This window comes from Leiobunum rupestre, chromosome 6 (assembly GCF_980474605.1).
Source record: "Leiobunum rupestre chromosome 6, qqLeiRupe1.1.hap1, whole genome shotgun sequence".
Classification (NCBI taxonomy): Eukaryota; Metazoa; Arthropoda; class Arachnida; order Opiliones; family Sclerosomatidae; genus Leiobunum; species Leiobunum rupestre.
In genome coordinates this window covers 33,742,802-33,762,346 of record NC_143389.1, presented here as the reverse complement: position 1 = coordinate 33,762,346, position 19,545 = coordinate 33,742,802, and the positions used below count along the sequence as shown (strand labels likewise).

The window sequence follows — 19,545 nt, the reverse complement described above, 5'->3', positions numbered from 1 at the left end:
AGTAAATAAATGTATAAAATAAAATAACTATATTTACATAATTTTCTGAGAAAGCATTTAATATTTTAAATTCTAATTTGTCAAAAAATAATCCCTCAAAAATAATTTAAACATTAAATATATAAAATTACGTACATTAAAAATTAAAACCAAGTAAATTATTTACATACTTAAGTGTTTTTAATTAAGTAAATATATTATTTCTTCATTAAATTAATTAAGCAACATGGCATATTGATAATACATATTTTCGCCGCTGACAAATAACAATAAGTAGATGGATTAACCAATCAATAAATCGTGAATATTTCTATCTAAGTGTTTTTTTTAAAATTGCTCAATCAAGAAGGTTAAAATAAAAATTGAAATCTGGCGTATTAAACAATTAACCCCTTTGAATATGTTTTCTCATTTAAGGACCTTATTTGAATATCATCATTTTTCTTCCACCAATTAAATTCTTTGCGATGTTTTTGAAAATTCTTTCTACGACTCGTATAAGAGCAATTAATTTTAATTTATTAAAATTGACGAAAATTCATCTGCGTACTAATGAAGCGAAATTCCAGAATAAGCAATTGATTCAGGCATATACTGTCAAGAACTTATTTAGGTTACTTAGAACGTGCCAATCTGCCAACCCGTCACATAGCATATGATCTATTACCAGAAATAAATGAACCGAGGTTATCGAAATAGCGCTCAGAGTCAGAGGGCATTTTCCTTATGAAAATGATGGAAAATGATGAGAAAATCGAGTCAAATAAAAGCTAATTTCCATCCCGGTCTTTTGACGCGATAAATTGCACTTGGGAATTGTGGTTATAGCTATTTCTATGTATAAAAACTGGTTTCATAAAAACAAAAAGTTTTTTTCGGCTTAGGAGCGCGCAAAATTTCAAATTCGAGTTCAAAATGTAAATTCAGTAAGGAAAACGCCTCCAACATGAGGAGTATAGCAGTCTGATAACTTCGGTTCATTTACTTCTGCTATTACCTAAGCTACACGTTCTTTTAATCTTTAGAGACAGCGTACATAATTTCTTACCGAAATTTGGAATTAATTTTTAAACTAGTTGTGCAACGTTAGTAAACACTGAATTTAAGTATTCAAATTCGATTTAATTTAATAAAAGCTGAATTTTACTATTTAACTAAATTTAATTTTTGAAAGTCTGAATTTAATATAATAGAAGGTGAATTTAATTATTTAATTAAATTTATTTTAATAGAAGATGAATTTAACTATTTAACTTATTAATTTAAATAATCATAAATAACGAAATAATTGGTGAATTCTCAAGTATTGCCTCAAGACGGCGTTATTATTTCAATTTTTAATTTGCTATTTCTAGTCAGACGTAGGTAGTACCTCTGGCACGTTCTCAGTAACCTAGGTACGTTCTCGCGTATATACCGTCCAGCCGATATCATTTGATTTAGAAAAGTGTATAAGCAAACTTATCCCAAAAAAAGGGAGGGCTACCCGCAAAAATGTTCGAGAAAGCTTGTGTTTAATTCCCGTGGACCGATCTACAATGTAAGGGTAGGGGTAACCGGGGGGATAAAAGAGATTTTAGGAATAATAAATTTTTACGTGTCCTCGGGCAAGGTCGCCTCTGTTTCTTGAGAGAGACCGTTTCTCGCCACTCTCTCTCTTGCTATGTCTTATCTCACGAACACGCCACACCCTGCTCGGAAACAGTCAAGAAAATATTAAAAAATATTCCGTAAAACCCATTGGACTGTAACCAGCAACTTTGCCAAATTGGAGAAATTTCGTATAAATATTGTATTTAACTTTTTTTGATATTAGAAAAATGAATTGAGAGAAAAGTAGTTTTAGCGTTATAAAATTGCGAATTTATATTTAAGGAAAGTAAGCAAATATTTTAACCGAGCGTAGTGATCGAGGACTACCACTAGACTCGAAATATTTGTCTGTTTGTGTGTTTCTCCGAAAAGGTGGAAAGTCTTAGTAAATACCATTCTTTGCTGTATAGTTTTTAGTGTAATTCTGTACCATACGTTTTGAAAAACTGAAATAAAACATTTGTGCTCGTGAGTGTAGCCTAGTTTCGTTGTCATGCTAACACGTTTGTGTCGGCCATGACCCATGGTGGGTCACGTGGTTAATTTCTAAACAGGATCGTGTGGTATTTTGCCTCGTGTTTGGTGACGTAGAATGATGTCATGGCGGGGGATTAGCAACGACGCTACGAACCAGCGTAAAAATAAGCTTCTTCGTCGTCGTAAGATCAAAGTGTAGTATCGTAAACATTTCCCATCACGTCCAGCATTAACAGTGGATCGATTTACACGATAGAAACTTTATCGTAGTAGCGTTGATTTAACTTAACCCTAATGTTAATAACAGGTAACATTGAGTCTCAAATTAAACAGAAAACGGTGAATTACTTTGTGAAAATTTTAAAACACATTTTTCTTACGAGTTTGTATGAAGAGTTTCGTTGATGATACTCAAAAAACCAGGGCATGATGGATGACCCTCTTTTTGTAAAATTTTGACACTCTTCATACCCTCGACATGCCATATAGACGGTTATACCGTCAACGATGGTTCAATTTCAACTTACTAAAATTCCTTTGTAAAATATTTTCCTGTTACTTCTCAGTGATAGGTGTTGAACTCATCTCTAATCATAATTCTATTGTCTATCTTGTTACTCAGAATTTCGGTGTTTGAAGTATAATTCTAGGCATAAATCTCGCTTAATAACAACATTCCTCACTCATTGTATTCCTTCAATCTCTCTAACCTCGTTTTTCGTTTATGAATTTACATTATTTAAAAAAATATATATAATAAGCTCTAGCCATTGTCTGATTCTCGGGGAGTTTCACAAAATTTCTTCTGAAATATTTTTAAGAAACATACGAGGAATTTCGAGGAAACAATAACCTTTCGCAGTCGTGAAAGTTGAACCGAAAAACCTTCGAATTTATCGACAAGACATTTGTTACGAGCTCGTTTTGACAGGGTCGATATCTTTAGCCACGTTTTCCTTTTCAATATCGATCCATCATCAAAATTACGTCAAAAAGGTTTTAAAATTGACATCGTTTTTCATTGTATTGGAAGGGGTAATAGATCTCTCATGTTCGAGATTTTCGTTTATTCAATTTATTTGAAAAATTCGACAACGCATATTTTAGATATATTTGGCGAAGCTTAATTTTAAAATTTTTAATTCTAATTTGAGTTTTGTGTGGCTTACAAATTTGAAAACTACCGCTTTAAAAGTAACCATTTTCATGATTTTGTGGATCAAAATTCAGTCCTTCTAATTGTTGTGTACGTTTTGGTGTCATTCTGCTATACTTTCATTTGTACAAAATAAATTAAATGTTTTTGAAATGTAAAACTAACCTTCATCGTTTGACTAAGAACAAACTGTAGTTTTTCCGTTTCAACAAAATAGATGACTTTGTTCGAAATATTTTTTTTGCAGTTCAATGATAGGCTTCTTCATTGTTTGGCTAAGATCAAAGTGTAGTAACTTTAGGTATATCTTGCCATGTAGATCTACACAATACTCGAGCCAAAGGTTATATCAACGAAAGCGTTGTAAATAGATTTACATGGTTTGTTCGACGCTCATTAGATGCGGGTAATATTTGGCCTTTTCCGTACCCTAACCCCCTAATTAAAATCGAAAAATAAGAACGTTTTCGCCCATGTTATTTTGTACCCTTTCATTCAATACAAACTCGAGATTTTTCGCTAATTTGCCCTGAGGAAGATAACGATCTGTTTCGTGAGCTTTTCGTATACGGTGTTTCTCTGAAATGGTAGCCATGGGCGAGCTTTCATTTTTTCCTCGTTCATAATACTATTCCGTTTCCCCTGACGACTTTTTAATTTAGTGGGTTTAAACTCTGGTCCGCGATTATGTAAATATTAATTTCTTCAACCTTTAAGAACGAAAACCATTAATTCATTTTTCGCCGCCAACCTTTTAAAGCGCGCACACACACACATATAGAACATCGTCTTTTCTTCGTATAGACGGAGCGACCTTGAACAAAAATTTCAAGGTGATACGAATTGCTTACAGCCTTCGCGAATACAGATCACCAAACGTATAACTGCTAATACTGATAGATATAATATCTAAACTTTGTTTCACGCCACAAAAGGTGGGTGTCGCCATTTTGAAAAAAAAAAGCGTGACCGGCAACGCAGATATGATAGTGGTGTTTTTACCTCTCCGAGGGGACTTTGTACCCTAGGAGGGGTTATACAACCACCGTGTCTGTCTGTGGGTGGGTCTGTCTGTCTGTCTGCGGGTCTGTCTGTCAGGCCTGCGAACGCGTTCGCATTTTCGAGCCAAAGGGTAATCACTGCGTACGCAGTTTCTTAGAATCAGGGAAAAGGTTTTTCCAAAAGCGCCCTCTCTTTGTCATTGGGTGTAGTATAATTTTTTAATCGGTCGGGATTCGAACCCGAGCCATCTTGCACGACAGGTGAGCGTTCTACCGCAGAACCACGGATACAGTTACGCTTCATTGAAAATTAAAAACTCTTCCGAGGAGAGGTATATTTTGGCTTGCCAACTTGTTTATATTGGCTTTCCACCTAGTTACAGAAGGAAAAACACCATCTCCTTATTTGATTTGCTATAGGTTCTTAAGAAAATTTACAAGAGGAATTGAAACTTTCAGAAGACGGTAAAACTATCTTAACGTTTAAAAATTATTGCTTTTGTTTAATGAACTTATGGTTAATATCTCAAGGTGAAATTTCTATTCCTCTCTCTACTTTCTATGTTGAATTTATCTCGATGTTCAAAAGTTAGTGCTTTTGGGATAGGAGCTTCCGGTTCTAAATATTTTAAAAGACGAGGTTTAATAGAGTAATATCGGCGTGACGTATGTCGACGTCACCCATGCTTTTTCCTATAGATAAAAAACTGCGCTCAAAATGGCGGCCATAGCCCAAGGCTACAGAGCGATACAACTCTATTCGTAGTATTACCGGAAGTGAGAATCATTAACTAAACCCGAGATGTTATTTCTATTCCTCTCTCTATTTTCTTCGGCATCTTCTAAATCGCCAACCAAAAGATCAATTTGTTTGTAAGGTGGCCTACGTGTAGAGAGTATATTTATAGCAATATTATCATAAGTAAGATAATTTCAAATAAGTATGACACTATCTATTGTTGCAGAACTAAACCTTGGTTACGCAATAACTCTGAAAATAAGTTCGATGACAATTTTGCTAATGGCCATACTTATTTAAGTATGTTACTTAAGATATTATGTTACTTATGATATTATGTTACTGAGGATGACTGTGACAGCCTTGGAGAGATGTCCACCAACAATCGGGTCCGGGTGATGGGGAATGTCCAAATCGGTTTAAAAAGTTTTCTTTTCCATATTTTTAACTTAACGGTTTTCATTGTAAGTTGAAATAAACGATTTTCTATTAGATTAACTTAATGCTTTTGATATCATTTTAATTTAATGCTTTTGATATCATTTTAATTTAATGCTTTTGAAATAAGTTTACCTTAATGCTTTTGATAAAGTTTTAACTTAATGCTTTTGATATAGTTTTAACTTTATGTTTTGATGAGTTTAACGTAATGTTTTTGATATTAGTTTAAATGAAGGTTTTCATAAGGATAAATGTTTTCAAAGGATTAAATTAATGTTTTCATAAGATTAAATTAATGTTATTGATATAAGTCTAAATTAAGATTTTCAGAAGATTAAAGTAATGCTTTTTACTTAAGATTAAAGTAATGCTTGTTTTACTTAAGATCAAATTAATGCTTTTTTACTTAAAATTAATTAAATGTTTTTTCTTTCGTAGCTATAAATAAACTTGTCATTTTTAAATAAAACAGTCGCATTTGGTGGTTTTTATTGAAATTTTTTCATTGGTTATTAGGAATATGATTATTTAAGAGAGATTATATAAAGCTTTAAACGATATTTATTTCCTATAGATTTCTATCGAATCGGAATCGAAAAAAGCGGTTACGATGATAAAAATAACTTCCATAAAACAGGATAAAAAGTTTAAAATTATTTAATATTCAAATAACCCGAGGCGGAAAACATTATCCCCAAAATTATGCTTTTTTTAAATAATGTGGCAAAATACCGATTAATCAATTTTTTCCAAGGGAAAATGAAAACGGGTTAATTTTTCCAATACAATTTCACCATTTTTCGTAAAAAATAGAAAGAAACTTTAGAAAAAGCTATCTTTAGTTTTTTTTAAATATTTTCATTGTTACAAGTTTGATGATTTTTTTGCGAAATCAAATAGCAAATAATGAAATTAGGTTTTATTATTATTATCGAAGAAAAGAACATTTTTTTTAATACGAAAGTTTCACGCCCTAGAAATCCAGAGCGTGCTTTTTACATTTAGCGTTGTCTTTGAACCGTATAGAGATAAATTATGGGTTTTATGCCTAGTAATATTTCGAAATGTCTCAGCTTTAATTTTTTCTACTTTTAAGTTGCGTTCTCCTTAATTTAAAGATTTTATTAAAATAGAGTGTTATTGGATCGACCATTAGCTTGTTTTCTCGCAATTAGCCTTTTCAGTTTATGTATAGGGCCACCTAGTGGCCAACGCGAGATTCTCATAAACTGACGAATTTTCGTCTGCTAAACAGACCCTTTTTACACACAATCCTAAGGATTTGTGTGTATTAGTCTCACGTACAGTGTAGCCGCCGCCGATGCCGCCGATGCCGCCGTGTCGCGCATACCTCTTCAACGGTTATGGCTAGAAGAGTCAATGATATCTCGTTCGAATGTACATATATCGCCATTGATAACCTTTTATAAAGTTTTCAAATCGGAGCCCAAGAAGTTGGGCATTTGCCCAATTTACTATTTTCGGTGATTTCCTTTATGTGGTAGATGTTTTCTTTAAAATTAAGTCCGATAACGTTAAAAAAAATATTATTGGATAGGTTAGGATTCAGTTGAACTACAACTTCGGTTATATCAGTAAATATTAAATTTAAGTATAGTTTTCGGGGTTATTTACCGGACCCCAATGTTCGTGGTTTTATATTTCCGCCTGAAAGTTGACATAACGTTCCTTACTTTAAGTCCGATTTTCATGAAAGTTATATTTTTGAATAGCTGTTTACATATAACCTAGGATTGCAATTTCGTTGCTTAATTTTAATTATTAGTAAGGTTTTTTGGACAGCGTATACGTACCCCCCTCCACTCCAACATTGGAAATACGTGTGATTATAGAGACTTTACGCGAATTTCCCTCTGGCATTTTCCAAGGCCGTTCTAATATGACCAAAATCTACAAATAAGTGTGACACTTATCGGAGGCCGTTCTAATATGACCAAAAGTAACAAATAAGTGTGACACTTATCGGAGTATTATGCTTACAACGTATCACCCGAAGTAACAATTAAGTGTGACACTTATCGGAGGCCGTTCTAATATGACCAAAAGTAACAAATAAGTGTGACACTTATCGGAGTATTATGCTTACAACGTATGACCCGAAGTAAGCAATAAGTGTGACACTTATCGGAGTATTATGCTTTCAACGTATGACCCGAACTAACAATTAAGTGTAGCACTTATCGGAGGCCGTTCTAATATGACCAAAAGTAACAAATAAGTGTGACACTTATCGGAGTAATACGCGATGCTTACAACGTATGACCTGAAGTAACAAATAAGTGTGATACGAAGTAAAAAATAAGTGTGATCAGAAGTAAAAGAAATCTTCGATGCTTTCAAATTATGAATAGAAGTAACAAATAAGTAAATAGGTGTTAATACAATTATGTGTGGCCGTGGATATATATTGGTTGTGATATCGGCGTTGCAGGCTGCTCTGAATAACTCAAACAAACTTAACACATTAGAAGGATTGTGTGTATTCTGACCGTCGTACGTCTTGTTTATTTATCACCCGCTAACAGACGAAAACCCAGCAGTTTATGTACTTCTCGCATTTCCCACTAGGTGGCTCTATTTAAATTGAAAAGGCTAATTGAAAATGTTAAAGAAAAACGTAAGCATTGTAACCCGGCCACCTGAATTAAAGGCTTCAAAAGTCGCTTGATGACTTAGGCCTAAGGTGGTGCCTTGGGTATTAGCCTAGCTGATTATTATTATTATTATTATTATTATTATTGCAGTTGAAAAATGTAAAAAAATGAACATAAGCTTCATTCTTTCTTAATTAATGAAAACTAAAATTTTACTGGATGGAAGTAAGCTTACTTCGTGAAAATTAAAAAATACCATAGCTAGAACTATAAGTTTTTCATACTAATTAAAATTTTCTATGTAAAAATGAAAGTTACCAGGGATTTCGACGCGCGTATACATAATTTATCATACGGATTTTGGTTGTCTGAATTTTATAAATGATCACTTAATTTCGAAGCAAAGCGGCCCCGGGGAGACATATTGTCTGCTCTCAATTAGAATCGTGGAGCTTCAGTCGGATTTTTGGCGATATCATATATATTCCACTAAACATCTCAACCTTGTTTTACGACACGTCTTAGACGCTGAGCCGCCTACATTGCATTTTTCCGATACGCTTTATTGTTTAATCGAAAGTTTATATTTTGACGCTGTTGTGTTGAACTTGCGCAGAATTGACGATTTTGAAATCGTAAGAGATATTTAGAAGCGCGATTTGCGTACGAAGTGTCGACTGCTTAAACTAAATAAATTATTTGAAATTATTACTAAAATAATATAATTACAAATATGGGCTTCTTATTAAATTAAAATTTAGTTTGAATATTAAATATTTTTATTATACACTAACAAGGAGACTACCCGAGGTGGTTATCTCCGATTTGGTTCAAACTCGGGTGGTAAGTAGACCTTCATGTAACTTGAAAATCCCTGAAAGAATGGACAAGAATGGGCTTTCGTTTTGCCATGGCAACCAAAAATGTTTTTCGCAACTTAAAAACTGATTTTCTCTATGAAAATTAACATGGGAAAATCGAAGATTTTAAGGGTCCCCCTAACAATATTTTTGAAATAAAATAAAAAAGGTTCGTCAATTAGATACATAATTCATATCATGGCTAAATCTGATACATTTGGACCAATATACGTCAATTTTGGAAAATATGAGTAAATATACATATATTGGGTAAATACGAGTAATCAGTTTTTAAGTTGTGAAAAACATTTTTGTTTGCCATGGCAAAACTAAAGCCCATTCTTGTCCACCTTTTTAGGGATTTCCAAGTTACATGAAGGTCTACTTACCACACGAGTTTGAACAAAATTGGAGATAAACACCTCGGGTAGTCTTCTTGTAAGTGGTATTATTTTCTTTCATTTATTTATTTATTTATTTATTTAATATTAAATATTTTATGAATTAATATGGATAGTTATATTTAAAAGGCACATTAAAAACTTACATTGTCGTAATGAATATTTTTAGTGTCGCGTTGGTGCCATAAGTGTTTTGAGTTATGAGTCATAACTTATGACGAGAAAAAGTCCCACTGGAGGTCTCTATCGAAGACATAAATATCTATTGGGACAAGTATGAGCGCTGGCGAATGTAGTAGCTTAACCGACTTGTTATTCCTTAATACAAGACACCAATAAATCTCAACTTTATTCTACGATAGCTGGTTATACGCAAACTTCGGGAAAGGTTTAGTATTCAAGTCCGCCTAAATTTTCCTAAAATATCAACATGTCTGGCGTTCTTTCGTTAATAGCTAGTTTTGGACACTGCGTTTGACGTGTTTTCGCAATTTTAGACTAAATTTCCTAATATTAATCATGGTGTAGCAGCTTCTTTTTACTTTGGCCAAAACGAATGGGTTTTTGTTCTGCGAGCGTGGTTGCAAAAGGGTTAACCGTGAGTAATATATTTCAATTTGAAATTTTTTACTTTCATTCGACAGGACCATCGGGGTTGGGTAGACTATGCTCGGAGATCGGAGGGGTCAGAACCTCAATTGAACCCGACGCCGTAGTTCAAATTCGGGTTTTTCTGATTTGATTTCTATGTAAAGACAAAAGTTTATCATATATTATCCATCTTAAAATGAAACACGCATTTTCACAGTCTTGAGACACTTTTTATTCGCCTAACGATGTAAAATGGAAAAATTACACTTATATGTAGTAGGGATATTTACTTATATAATATGCAAATTTACCATATTTGTTCGCGTAAAGTGGGGTGGCGGAGTGGTTAGCACTATCGCCTCGCAACAAGAGGAGCCGGGGACGATCCCAGCTAGTGGCACTGGGTGGAAACTCGGAACCACTCCCGCGTTGAGTTTCTAAATTTTTAAAGGGGCTTTCCCTCGAGTTCTTCAGTTTCTCCTTCTTTTTAGAGGTTAACGGTAATAGTGAGTGTAGGGAGCTGTTGGCTCGCTTGGTATGAAAGAAAGGCATGCCACCATTCTGGCCACATGTTTAAAGGCATTAAAAGTTGCTCGATAACTTTTGGGTATTAGCCTAGCTGATTTTTTCTTCCGAATCCTATTGCGAAAAACCGAATCTAGTTTTGCATTTCGCTTTGGCGGTTTCTTTTTAATACGATATAACTAATTAGCGAGTTTCACTAACCGCACCGCCATCTATCGGCTTTAAAAATAATTATTGGATTGGTACTTGTCACAACAAAGCGAAGCCAGTGTCAATTTGAAAAATGAAAGCGTCTATTGGAAAGGAAAGTATCCATAAGTTTCCCCTGGTAGGAATAGAGGCTACTACATACGTTTCATCCTAAAAATCAATCAACAGCGTTCCTAGCGGATAAAACGAAAATTCGTTGATCTTTCATTGTACGTCCCACTTTCTACTCCCTTTAATGTGATATTTATCTCAAATAACCTTTATCGGGACATTATGAGTGTTAAACAAACTAAGAATCATAATCGCATATTATACATGTATATACGAAACAATAGAAAGAGGCTTACGTTTAAAACAAATAGCTTCATCTAATACGTTATCATCGTGTTACAAAACACCTTCACACATTAGATAAAATTACTGTCATCACACTCCCCCAAACTTCCCAGTACAAAGACTAGTAAAATTTTTAAAGCCATTACAAAGTCATCTAGAGAGTAGGGGAGAAAATTATGTTGACGATGAAAAACCGCTTTCAAATGTATAATTTTCCTTCAAACCGATGTTGGTAAATCGTTTTAAACTAATGATGCCTTAAAATCTCGCCCTGAAAAGTGACACTTACTTTTTTGTTACTTTTATAACTAACCTCACCTATTTATTACCGAGTACGAAAAAAAAAGGTTTATCTAGATTTAATACAGCGTGTGTTTTTTTGGTATCCGTTCAGAAAATTTCCCCTCTGGGAAGGTCACCCTCAACTTTGGGCGTCCCGTTCGGGATATCAGCTCGTGATTGAAACCCTTTTTGGCAGCATCCTCTGCCTCTTGACGTGACACCAAAAATAATACTGAATAGACAGATTCACAAATTGCTTACGGGGAAACAAACATTATGTAGCCTATTCACACTAGCCAATATTTGTTGGCCAACATGCGTCGCGAATCGAGTGGCTCGTTGGCTCCGTGTGAATAGAGAAAATGTCCCATAACGTGCAGGCTCCCACTGATTTGTCAAAAAACTTTTGGGAAGAAAAATTAGTGCGGGGTGAAGACTGTCATATATTGATTTTATCATTCTATTTTATCGGTGAAAAATGGTTTATCAGTAGCTAAATATCGCTACGCGTTGAAAATTTTTCATTTTATATCTTTAAGCGAAGTAATTGACCCGGTAAATTTTAAGCCGTGATGCTAGATGGACACTTTCTCGGAAGAGATATTTTATAAACTTCTGGTCGCACTGACGTTTTTGTTGGGCAGGTCATGAAGAACATCCGGTTTTTCTGACCGAGGCTTAAGTGAAAATATTTAAATCTACTAATCATTTTATTACGGCAAACTCAATGATTTTAGTAATATAATACCTTTATTAATTTAAATTGACTTTTAGAACTATAGTTTTTTATAAGAATTACGGGTAATTTTCTTTTACCAGCCTACGCGGGAAATCTCGGCAACTTGAGGTGGAGCCTGTGAACTAAAACGTAACGAGTTTTGCGAACTCCAGTAGAAAGTGGAATTTGAATCCATGAAGTTCCATATTCTTGAGAACCTGAATTTTGTTCTTAATGAACATAAATTTAAATCTACCATTCATCTATTTTTTATATACAAATTATTAATATGAATAATTGACACTTCAAAAACTATGACGATTCAGGTCTGGTTTTAGGCTTTAAGCCGTGACTATAAGCGTCGACGAAAAAATTCCCCTTAGGATTAAGCTGTCTATCGCGAGCATGAACGCAAACAATTAATAAGGCCTAAAGCCCCATTTTCATGCTCGCTGGTAGCGGGTAAAAATCGACAAAATCCGCTTTCGCTACACACTTTTTCACTTTCCGCGTCGATCTGTTTCAAACAGATATTTTAGCTTTATTTTCACGCTTGCGAGTGGCGGATGCGAATTTTGACGATTTTTATCCGCTACCAGCGAGCGTGAAAAAGGGCGTTTATGCTTTTTTTTGAGATACACAAACATCGGTGTCGATCCGAGGCCTTAGACACCAGCACACACACAATAACTGATTAATCAGGGTGAGATATGTGTAACGGCCACGAAAACGGGGGATACATTTACTTGGGGACAGGGGTGGGGACTTAAGGCCTAATGCTTGTTTTCCACTGGCGCGCGCAACGACGCGTTTCTCAGCTTTGAAACGTTCAAACGTTTTTACGCGCGTAAAGAAAATAACATTATGACGCGCGCTAGTGGAAAACAAGCTAAGCCCTCTCCCCACTTGGCGCGAAATTTAGTTTTCGCGAGCCAAATTGACGTTTGCGAATAAAATTTACAAAAGCGTAAAGCTACGACGAAAACTAAATTCGTTGTGAAACCACCGTAAAGTCGCTGAGTGGGAACTAGGCTTAACGGAGATTTTTTTGCGTCAAATCTAGCCGTCGCGACTTTTTGATAAAGTGAAAACCAGCCTATACTACTAATATTTTTTTTCGCGTCAACGGTCGCCATCGCGTCATTTTAGTCCTAGTGAAAACCAGCCTTTAGGCCTAATACATTTTTTTTTCGCGTCGACGCTCGCAATCGCGGCATTTAAACACAAGGAGAATGCAGCTAGCCATTAAACACGCTAACGCAGTGTTGTGTTCAAATTTCATTGGACGAACCTTTACGCTGAACATTTTACGAAAAGGGGGAAGGCAATTTCCAAACTTTCCCCTTCCGACGGCAGCGGGTGCTAAAGCGTCTAACCAATGAAAACTGTACGCAAGAAAATGCACGACTTTTGACGGGTTGCGTTCTCCTTGTGTGGGGTGCTGTGTTTTATTACTCTCGTTAATTTTCTTTCCGTCGGGTCGAAGTACTATTTTGGGGCCCAAAAAATTGAAAACGCGCCTTACATTCTTAAATACATTTTTTTTAATCGAGAATACTTCAACGAATGTATTTCGTTTTTTAATAACGTCACGCGTCAGTTCTACGAGACTTTGGGTTCCGTAATTGAGAAAGGTGGGGATAGTTAAAGTAAGTCAAGGTTAACTGGAATCCAAAATTACTCTTCGCCACCCTTTTTACTCATTCTCTTTCTGTCGGTTACATATTCATATTTGTATTAACCCAAAGTGCTTCAGAAGTTTTGCTAGAGAAATAATGTTATTTGCTTGGAACATATTCCTTCGTAGGTTCCCGCTGATTTTTTATAAAGATAAAGTAGTAGCGGAAGTATATTATATATTTTTTTAAATTGAGAAGTATGCATCTTCTTCGATCTTCTTATACTGCTTGATTTTCAAAATACGTTTTGGTCTTTTGGAAAGAAAAATAGCGCAGTCGAAATACATTTCGTAGTGATATAATTGATATTAAAACTATTACAAAATCAAAATTTGGTTTATAAATAAGTAAATATGCAATAGGCAGATTAATTTTCACATTTTACACGCTTCCATTGGAAACTGTCTCGAACCAAGTTTCAGTTTTATGGCATAGACAGACAACTATTATACATTTTTTCTTTATTTATATTAACTTACCGCAGAAATATATAATATATTTCAAATGAGTAGTATAATATTATCTTCGGTAGTAGTATAATATTCTCCTGGGTAGTAGCATAATATTATCTTGGGTAGTTGTATAATATTATCTTGGGTAGTAGTATAATATTCTCTTGGGTAGTAGTATAATATTCTCCTGGGTAGTAGTATAATATTCTCTTGGGTAGTTGTATAATATTCTCTTGGGTAGTAGTATAATATTCTCTTGGGTAGTAGTATAATATTATCCTGGGTAGTAGTATAATATTCTCTTGGGTAGTTGTATAATATTCTCCTGGGTAGTAGTATAATATTATCCTGGGTAGTAGTATAATATTCTCCTGGGTAGTAGTATAATATTCTCCTGGGTAGTAGTATAATATTCTCCTGGGTAGTAGTATAATATTCTCCTGGGTAGTAGTATAATATTATCCTGGGTAGTAGTATAATATTATCCTGGGTAATAGTATAACATTATCGTGGGTAGTAGTATAATATTATCCTGGGTAGTAGTATAACATTATCCTGGGTAGTAGTATAACATTATCCTTTTTAGTAGTATATTATTATCCTGGTTAGTAGTATAATATTATCCTGGGTAGTAGTATAATATTATCCTGGGTGGTAGTATAACATTAACCTTTTTAGTAGTATAATATTTTCCTTGGTAGTAGTATAATATTATCCTGGGTAGTAGTATAATATAATCCTTGGTAGTAGTATAATATTCTCCTGGGTAGTAGTATAATATTATCCTTGGTAGTAGTATAATATGAATAAATATCCTTCATGGTAGTAATTTTTGTAGCCTTCGGCCTATTGAAACAGTAGGGGGCTTTGTTCTGAACTAAAACATAATGAAGTAATAGCTTGGAAAATCAGTTCAGTAAATTTTTTTAATAATGTCATACTTATCGTTATTGTGTTACTTATGAGTTAAGGCTATGAGTTTCTAAAAATTTGAAATCGAAACAAAATGTCAAAATGACGCAGTGTAATAATGAGCCATGATGCGGTGTACACATCCGCGGTTTGGCGGGAAATACGCGCTTAACAGAATCTACGTCGAGCCTACGAAGGAACACGTTTCATTTGAAAAGCCTAGATGGATCTAGGAATATGAATGACCAGTAACCATCCTCCTAGCGGTAGCGAGGTTTTCCTTTTTAAAAAAGTAACCTTTTACCACTGATTGCGCAACAATGAAATCTACAATTTCCGAAGTAACTTATCAGTGTTATTAAAGGCGGGAAAATGTCATTAGCGCTTTTAGGGAATCTAGAAAGTGAAGCTCAAATTGCCCCCCCCCGTCATGTTATCCTCAACCTATTTGATCACCTTTAGGCCGCGGGGTTAAGACACGGTAATTTAGAAGTAACCTTCGTCCTTTTCATTTTTAACTGTGGAAAAAATAGCGCGCCCCCCCTGAAGGGTGATCTTTCCCTGGCGACTAGTTCGGTGACTTTCCGCCGCGGAGGGAAAGTGCGAGTTGCGTCTGTCTCTCTTTCGAGGTTGCTTTCGCAGAGTCGTTCATCGCCCCAGTCTCTCTCTGGCAGTTTCGGACGGACCAGGGATCCGTGTTTCTTCTCTATTTTCCTCCGTCCGCGTCTCTTCCTCCGACGGTAACCCTCGGGATAGTTCGAGAAATGCCTGGTCCGATTTCCAACAACGCTAACAATAATGGATCTTCCAACGGTACCGCGGCCTCCAACGTCCGCTTTCAGGTCGGAGGTGATCCGGCTAAAGCCAACGGAAGGTAGGTTGACCAAATTCAATATTCGTTTAATTGTTGGACGCGTTATTCTCAATCTGCGGATTATTTATTGTCGTCTGTGTTCGCGTTGTGGCTTCAGTGATCCGAATTTTGTCATCCGTTTATTAAATGATGTGAGCTGAAGAAATTTATTTCGCGGTTGGTGATTTTGGTTTCCGGTTGATTAAGAATGTATTAATTTCTATTCTGTGGTTCCTGAGGGTCCGTGTGTGACCCGTAGGACCCTAGTCTGGATTTTTTATTAGCACGAATCCTCTGTCGGTGGGATGGCTATCTTTTTTTTGGTGAAAGGACCAATGCTAATCGCGTACGCGTAGAAATCTTTTAAAGGGTTTTAAATTTCTGCACGTTTGGATTATCTTACAAAGTGTCTTTGGATGACTAGCGGAGTTTTTGTTGAGGGTAAGAAATGTGAACTGGTGTCGCCTAAAATGCGCTAGTTTAACTTTGTCTTCGCGGTGACGTACGCGGTTTGCGTATCTTTCAATTTGGATTATTAGCTAGATTTCTGTAAAGCGTTAGAAACGTTAAACGTATACGCGTAGAATACCCTTTGATTAAAACTTTCTTCACGTAGGCCTACACGGTTTGGATTTCTTAAAAGTGCATTTTCTTTTGGATGTCTGAAGTGCTTGAAATGTTTAAAACACGTACGCGAAGAACGGTCTTATTCTAGGCGTAGACGGTTTTACTTCAACAATAATGATGTTTTAAAGGAATAATTAGGGATATGAACGGGATTCTGAAAATGCCCGATGTGTTCTATTGTGGTTATATTACTATTTCATAACTAAATTACAAATCTAATGAAAAATTAACTCAACCTTGAAAGACGATGTCTTAATCTTAATACGCGCAATATTGTAATTTTGATTAATTTCTAATTATTGCTAATTTAGGTCTAGGTGTTCCTTTACCCACGATCTCGCAACGCTAAGCCGCAATTTTCCTTCCTACGTGGATATTAAAACAAATTTACTCCGTTATAACATAATCCAACTCAGACGCGAATTAACATAAATGAAATTAAATCTAACGGGAGCTGGGCGTGCTTGGTTACCAAATTTTGTCTCTCTACTTTCGTCAACCCTGCACCTTTCCAGCGTTGCTTTAAATCTTTCTCAGCAACTGAAAAAAGATTTAAATTTTCGTAAAATTGTCCGGCGGCTCTATTTTAAAAAAAATTATCGGGAGAACGGTTTTAACGAGTTTGTCGCAAAGAGCGCTCTTTTCAAATTGGGTAATTTCTGTCGCAGTCGCCCGTTTAATTACTTCCACTTTTTATACGCCTCCTTTTTACCGAAATATGTAAATAAGGCGTCGCTAAGGCTTACGTTTTAGTCACGGTTGAAAGCGGCGTAGATTTTACCCCGTCGCTAAGTTTGTTAAAAGCGAAATTACCACCTGGTGTGTAATAGCAGAAGTATATAGTATAACTTAAAAGTATCCAGCTAGGAGCTGAAAATGAATATTGCGCTCCGTCGCAACCTCGAGGTAGCTTCCAAATAGCTGTTTCAGATTATATACAACCACGTAGCGGCCAAAGTGAGAAGCTTCTAAACTGCTGGATTTTCGTATGCTAAACAGAAGCTGGTTTTATAAGATGAAAATCCAATGTAGAGTTAATGAACTTATGGCGTTGACCGTTCCGTAGCAGCACTTATGTAAACAGAAGCGGATACCGCGTAACGGAGGAACACTTACTTCCGGTATTACTTCACCTGAGGATGTAATATTAAAAATTCCACAGCGTAGGTACATTTACTCATTTATAAATTATTATTTTCCCGATGTAATAGCTATACCAAATCGATACTCTGATGTATTTCTCATCACACTATTCTTACTTCCGATACGTTACGAAAAATCAGCCTGGGAAGGTACATATTTCAAGGAAATAATTTTAGCGTTAAAACTAAGCGAAAGTTTTAAGCGTGTAACATTAGTCATATAAGGAGATAGATACTTATCTAGTAAAAAGCATTTTATTAGTTTCTGTTAAGGGTAATTTGCATATTTGATTCTGGCTCATTTAACCGAAAATTGGGGAAAGTGAAAGAACCAGTTTTGTTCCTCGCGTCGCCCCATTTCAAAGATTCCACATCGCTTTTTTATTTTTCTATTTATTGTTACATTTCCCTCATTTCCCCTAATGTCTAAGCTTTGGCGTTGTTTTGACACACATTTCTAGCTAGCTTTAGAATTATTCTTATAGGTCAGACTTCTTGTCCCCAAAACCTTGCCATAGCGTAATGTTTAAGATGCTGACTGATTCCAAAGGCAGGTCGTGATGGCGGGAAAATGGTTGACATCAGGCTTCCACTGTATGGATGGTCACGTCACGCTAAAGCTACTTTTAAAATCAATCCAAAGAATCAAATTTCTTACCAAAGAAATTAATGTAGTTAATTGGAAAACGTTATTTTGATAAATTTAGAAATTTACACTTTTTAAAAAATCTAAAATACCACTTTTTAATTCTCAGGTAAATATATTAAATATATTTATAAAATATTTAATGTAATACACTTATTTAATGTAAATAATATACTTGGGTTTAATTTATTTGAAATAAATATTTAAATTTAAAAGAATATTATAAATATTTATGTAAAATGGTATATTTAGTTTTTGAGTGGATTAGGTCAATTGTTTAAATTTAGGCAGTTTGTGCCTTTGTGGATGACATTTTTATAATATTTTATTACGGTGGCTTTTTTTTCGTGTGAAAGTAAAATTGAACTATCTTTAGGGTTGCGTGATAAGACACCTGTTATACAGTCAAGATATGGTTCCCATTCAAAATCCGTAGGCACATGGCTCTCTACCATGGACAATGAAAGCCAATTATGGCTGCTAGTGAAAATCATTCGCAGGTGCAGGAAAGGGGGGGAATTCGTTGGCGGGAAAAACCGAGAGAGGACACTATGGGCTCGAAATATTTAACTGACACTTATTCTCGTTACGAACTCTGGATCAATTATCTTCCTGGAGAAAGTAGCCTACATATTGTCCACATTTCTCGCAGTCCGGAAAATTACAAGTCCCTTTGTGGCCCTAAGCCCGACCGCTGACACCAGAGGGGATCCTAGCGGGACCGTGGAAAATCCGAGATTCCTTTCGTACGGGTCACCGTAAGAAGCGTAGGCTAGACAAAGACCCCCAACCCCGGATAACTACTTCTTCAGTTTCGAAACACTTCTTTGGGGAGTGAGTGGTTGCCTGGTATGGTTCTGTAAGTCGCAAATATTTGGATAATGTTTCAGAGTTATTTCCTTTTTATAAGGTCTATTTTTTCATGACTTATTATTTCCCAGATATTGCCATAATTGTTTTAACCCAGCTCTCGAAAATTTCGAAGAATCGAATTGACATGTTCCGAACTCTTTTTTCTTGGCTAAATGAAACTAATCTATACAGCGTTATACAACGTCAGCATCGTAATAATTTACTAATAATAGCTGAAGTATATATGTTATCTTCGCATGCTCGTGGCAGTTTTCAAAGGAACGGATTTCCAAGTCACGCATATCACTGGTGAAATTTAACCGCGTAAAATTTAAATTTTGATGAAATAAGTCTTATAACTGCGAAGGTACGTAGTTTCAAGCGAATAATAATAATAATAAGTATAGTAGGCGTTCTGAGATATATAATTTTGTTAA

At 35.3% G+C, this 19,545-nt stretch overlaps 1 protein-coding gene across 1 annotated transcript in view; it reads left to right on the top strand.

Moving 5' to 3' along the window:
* Positions 1-15,510: 15,510 nt before the first annotated feature.
* The window catches only part of exp (expansion), a 69,100-nt gene continuing 65,065 nt past the window's right edge, over positions 15,511-19,545 (top strand). Inside the window, exon 1 of the mRNA XM_090178142.1 lies at positions 15,511-15,862. Within this exon, the coding sequence (XP_090034268.1) occupies positions 15,753-15,862 (110 nt within the window). The 5' untranslated portion in view covers positions 15,511-15,752. The remainder of the gene's footprint in view (positions 15,863-19,545) is intronic.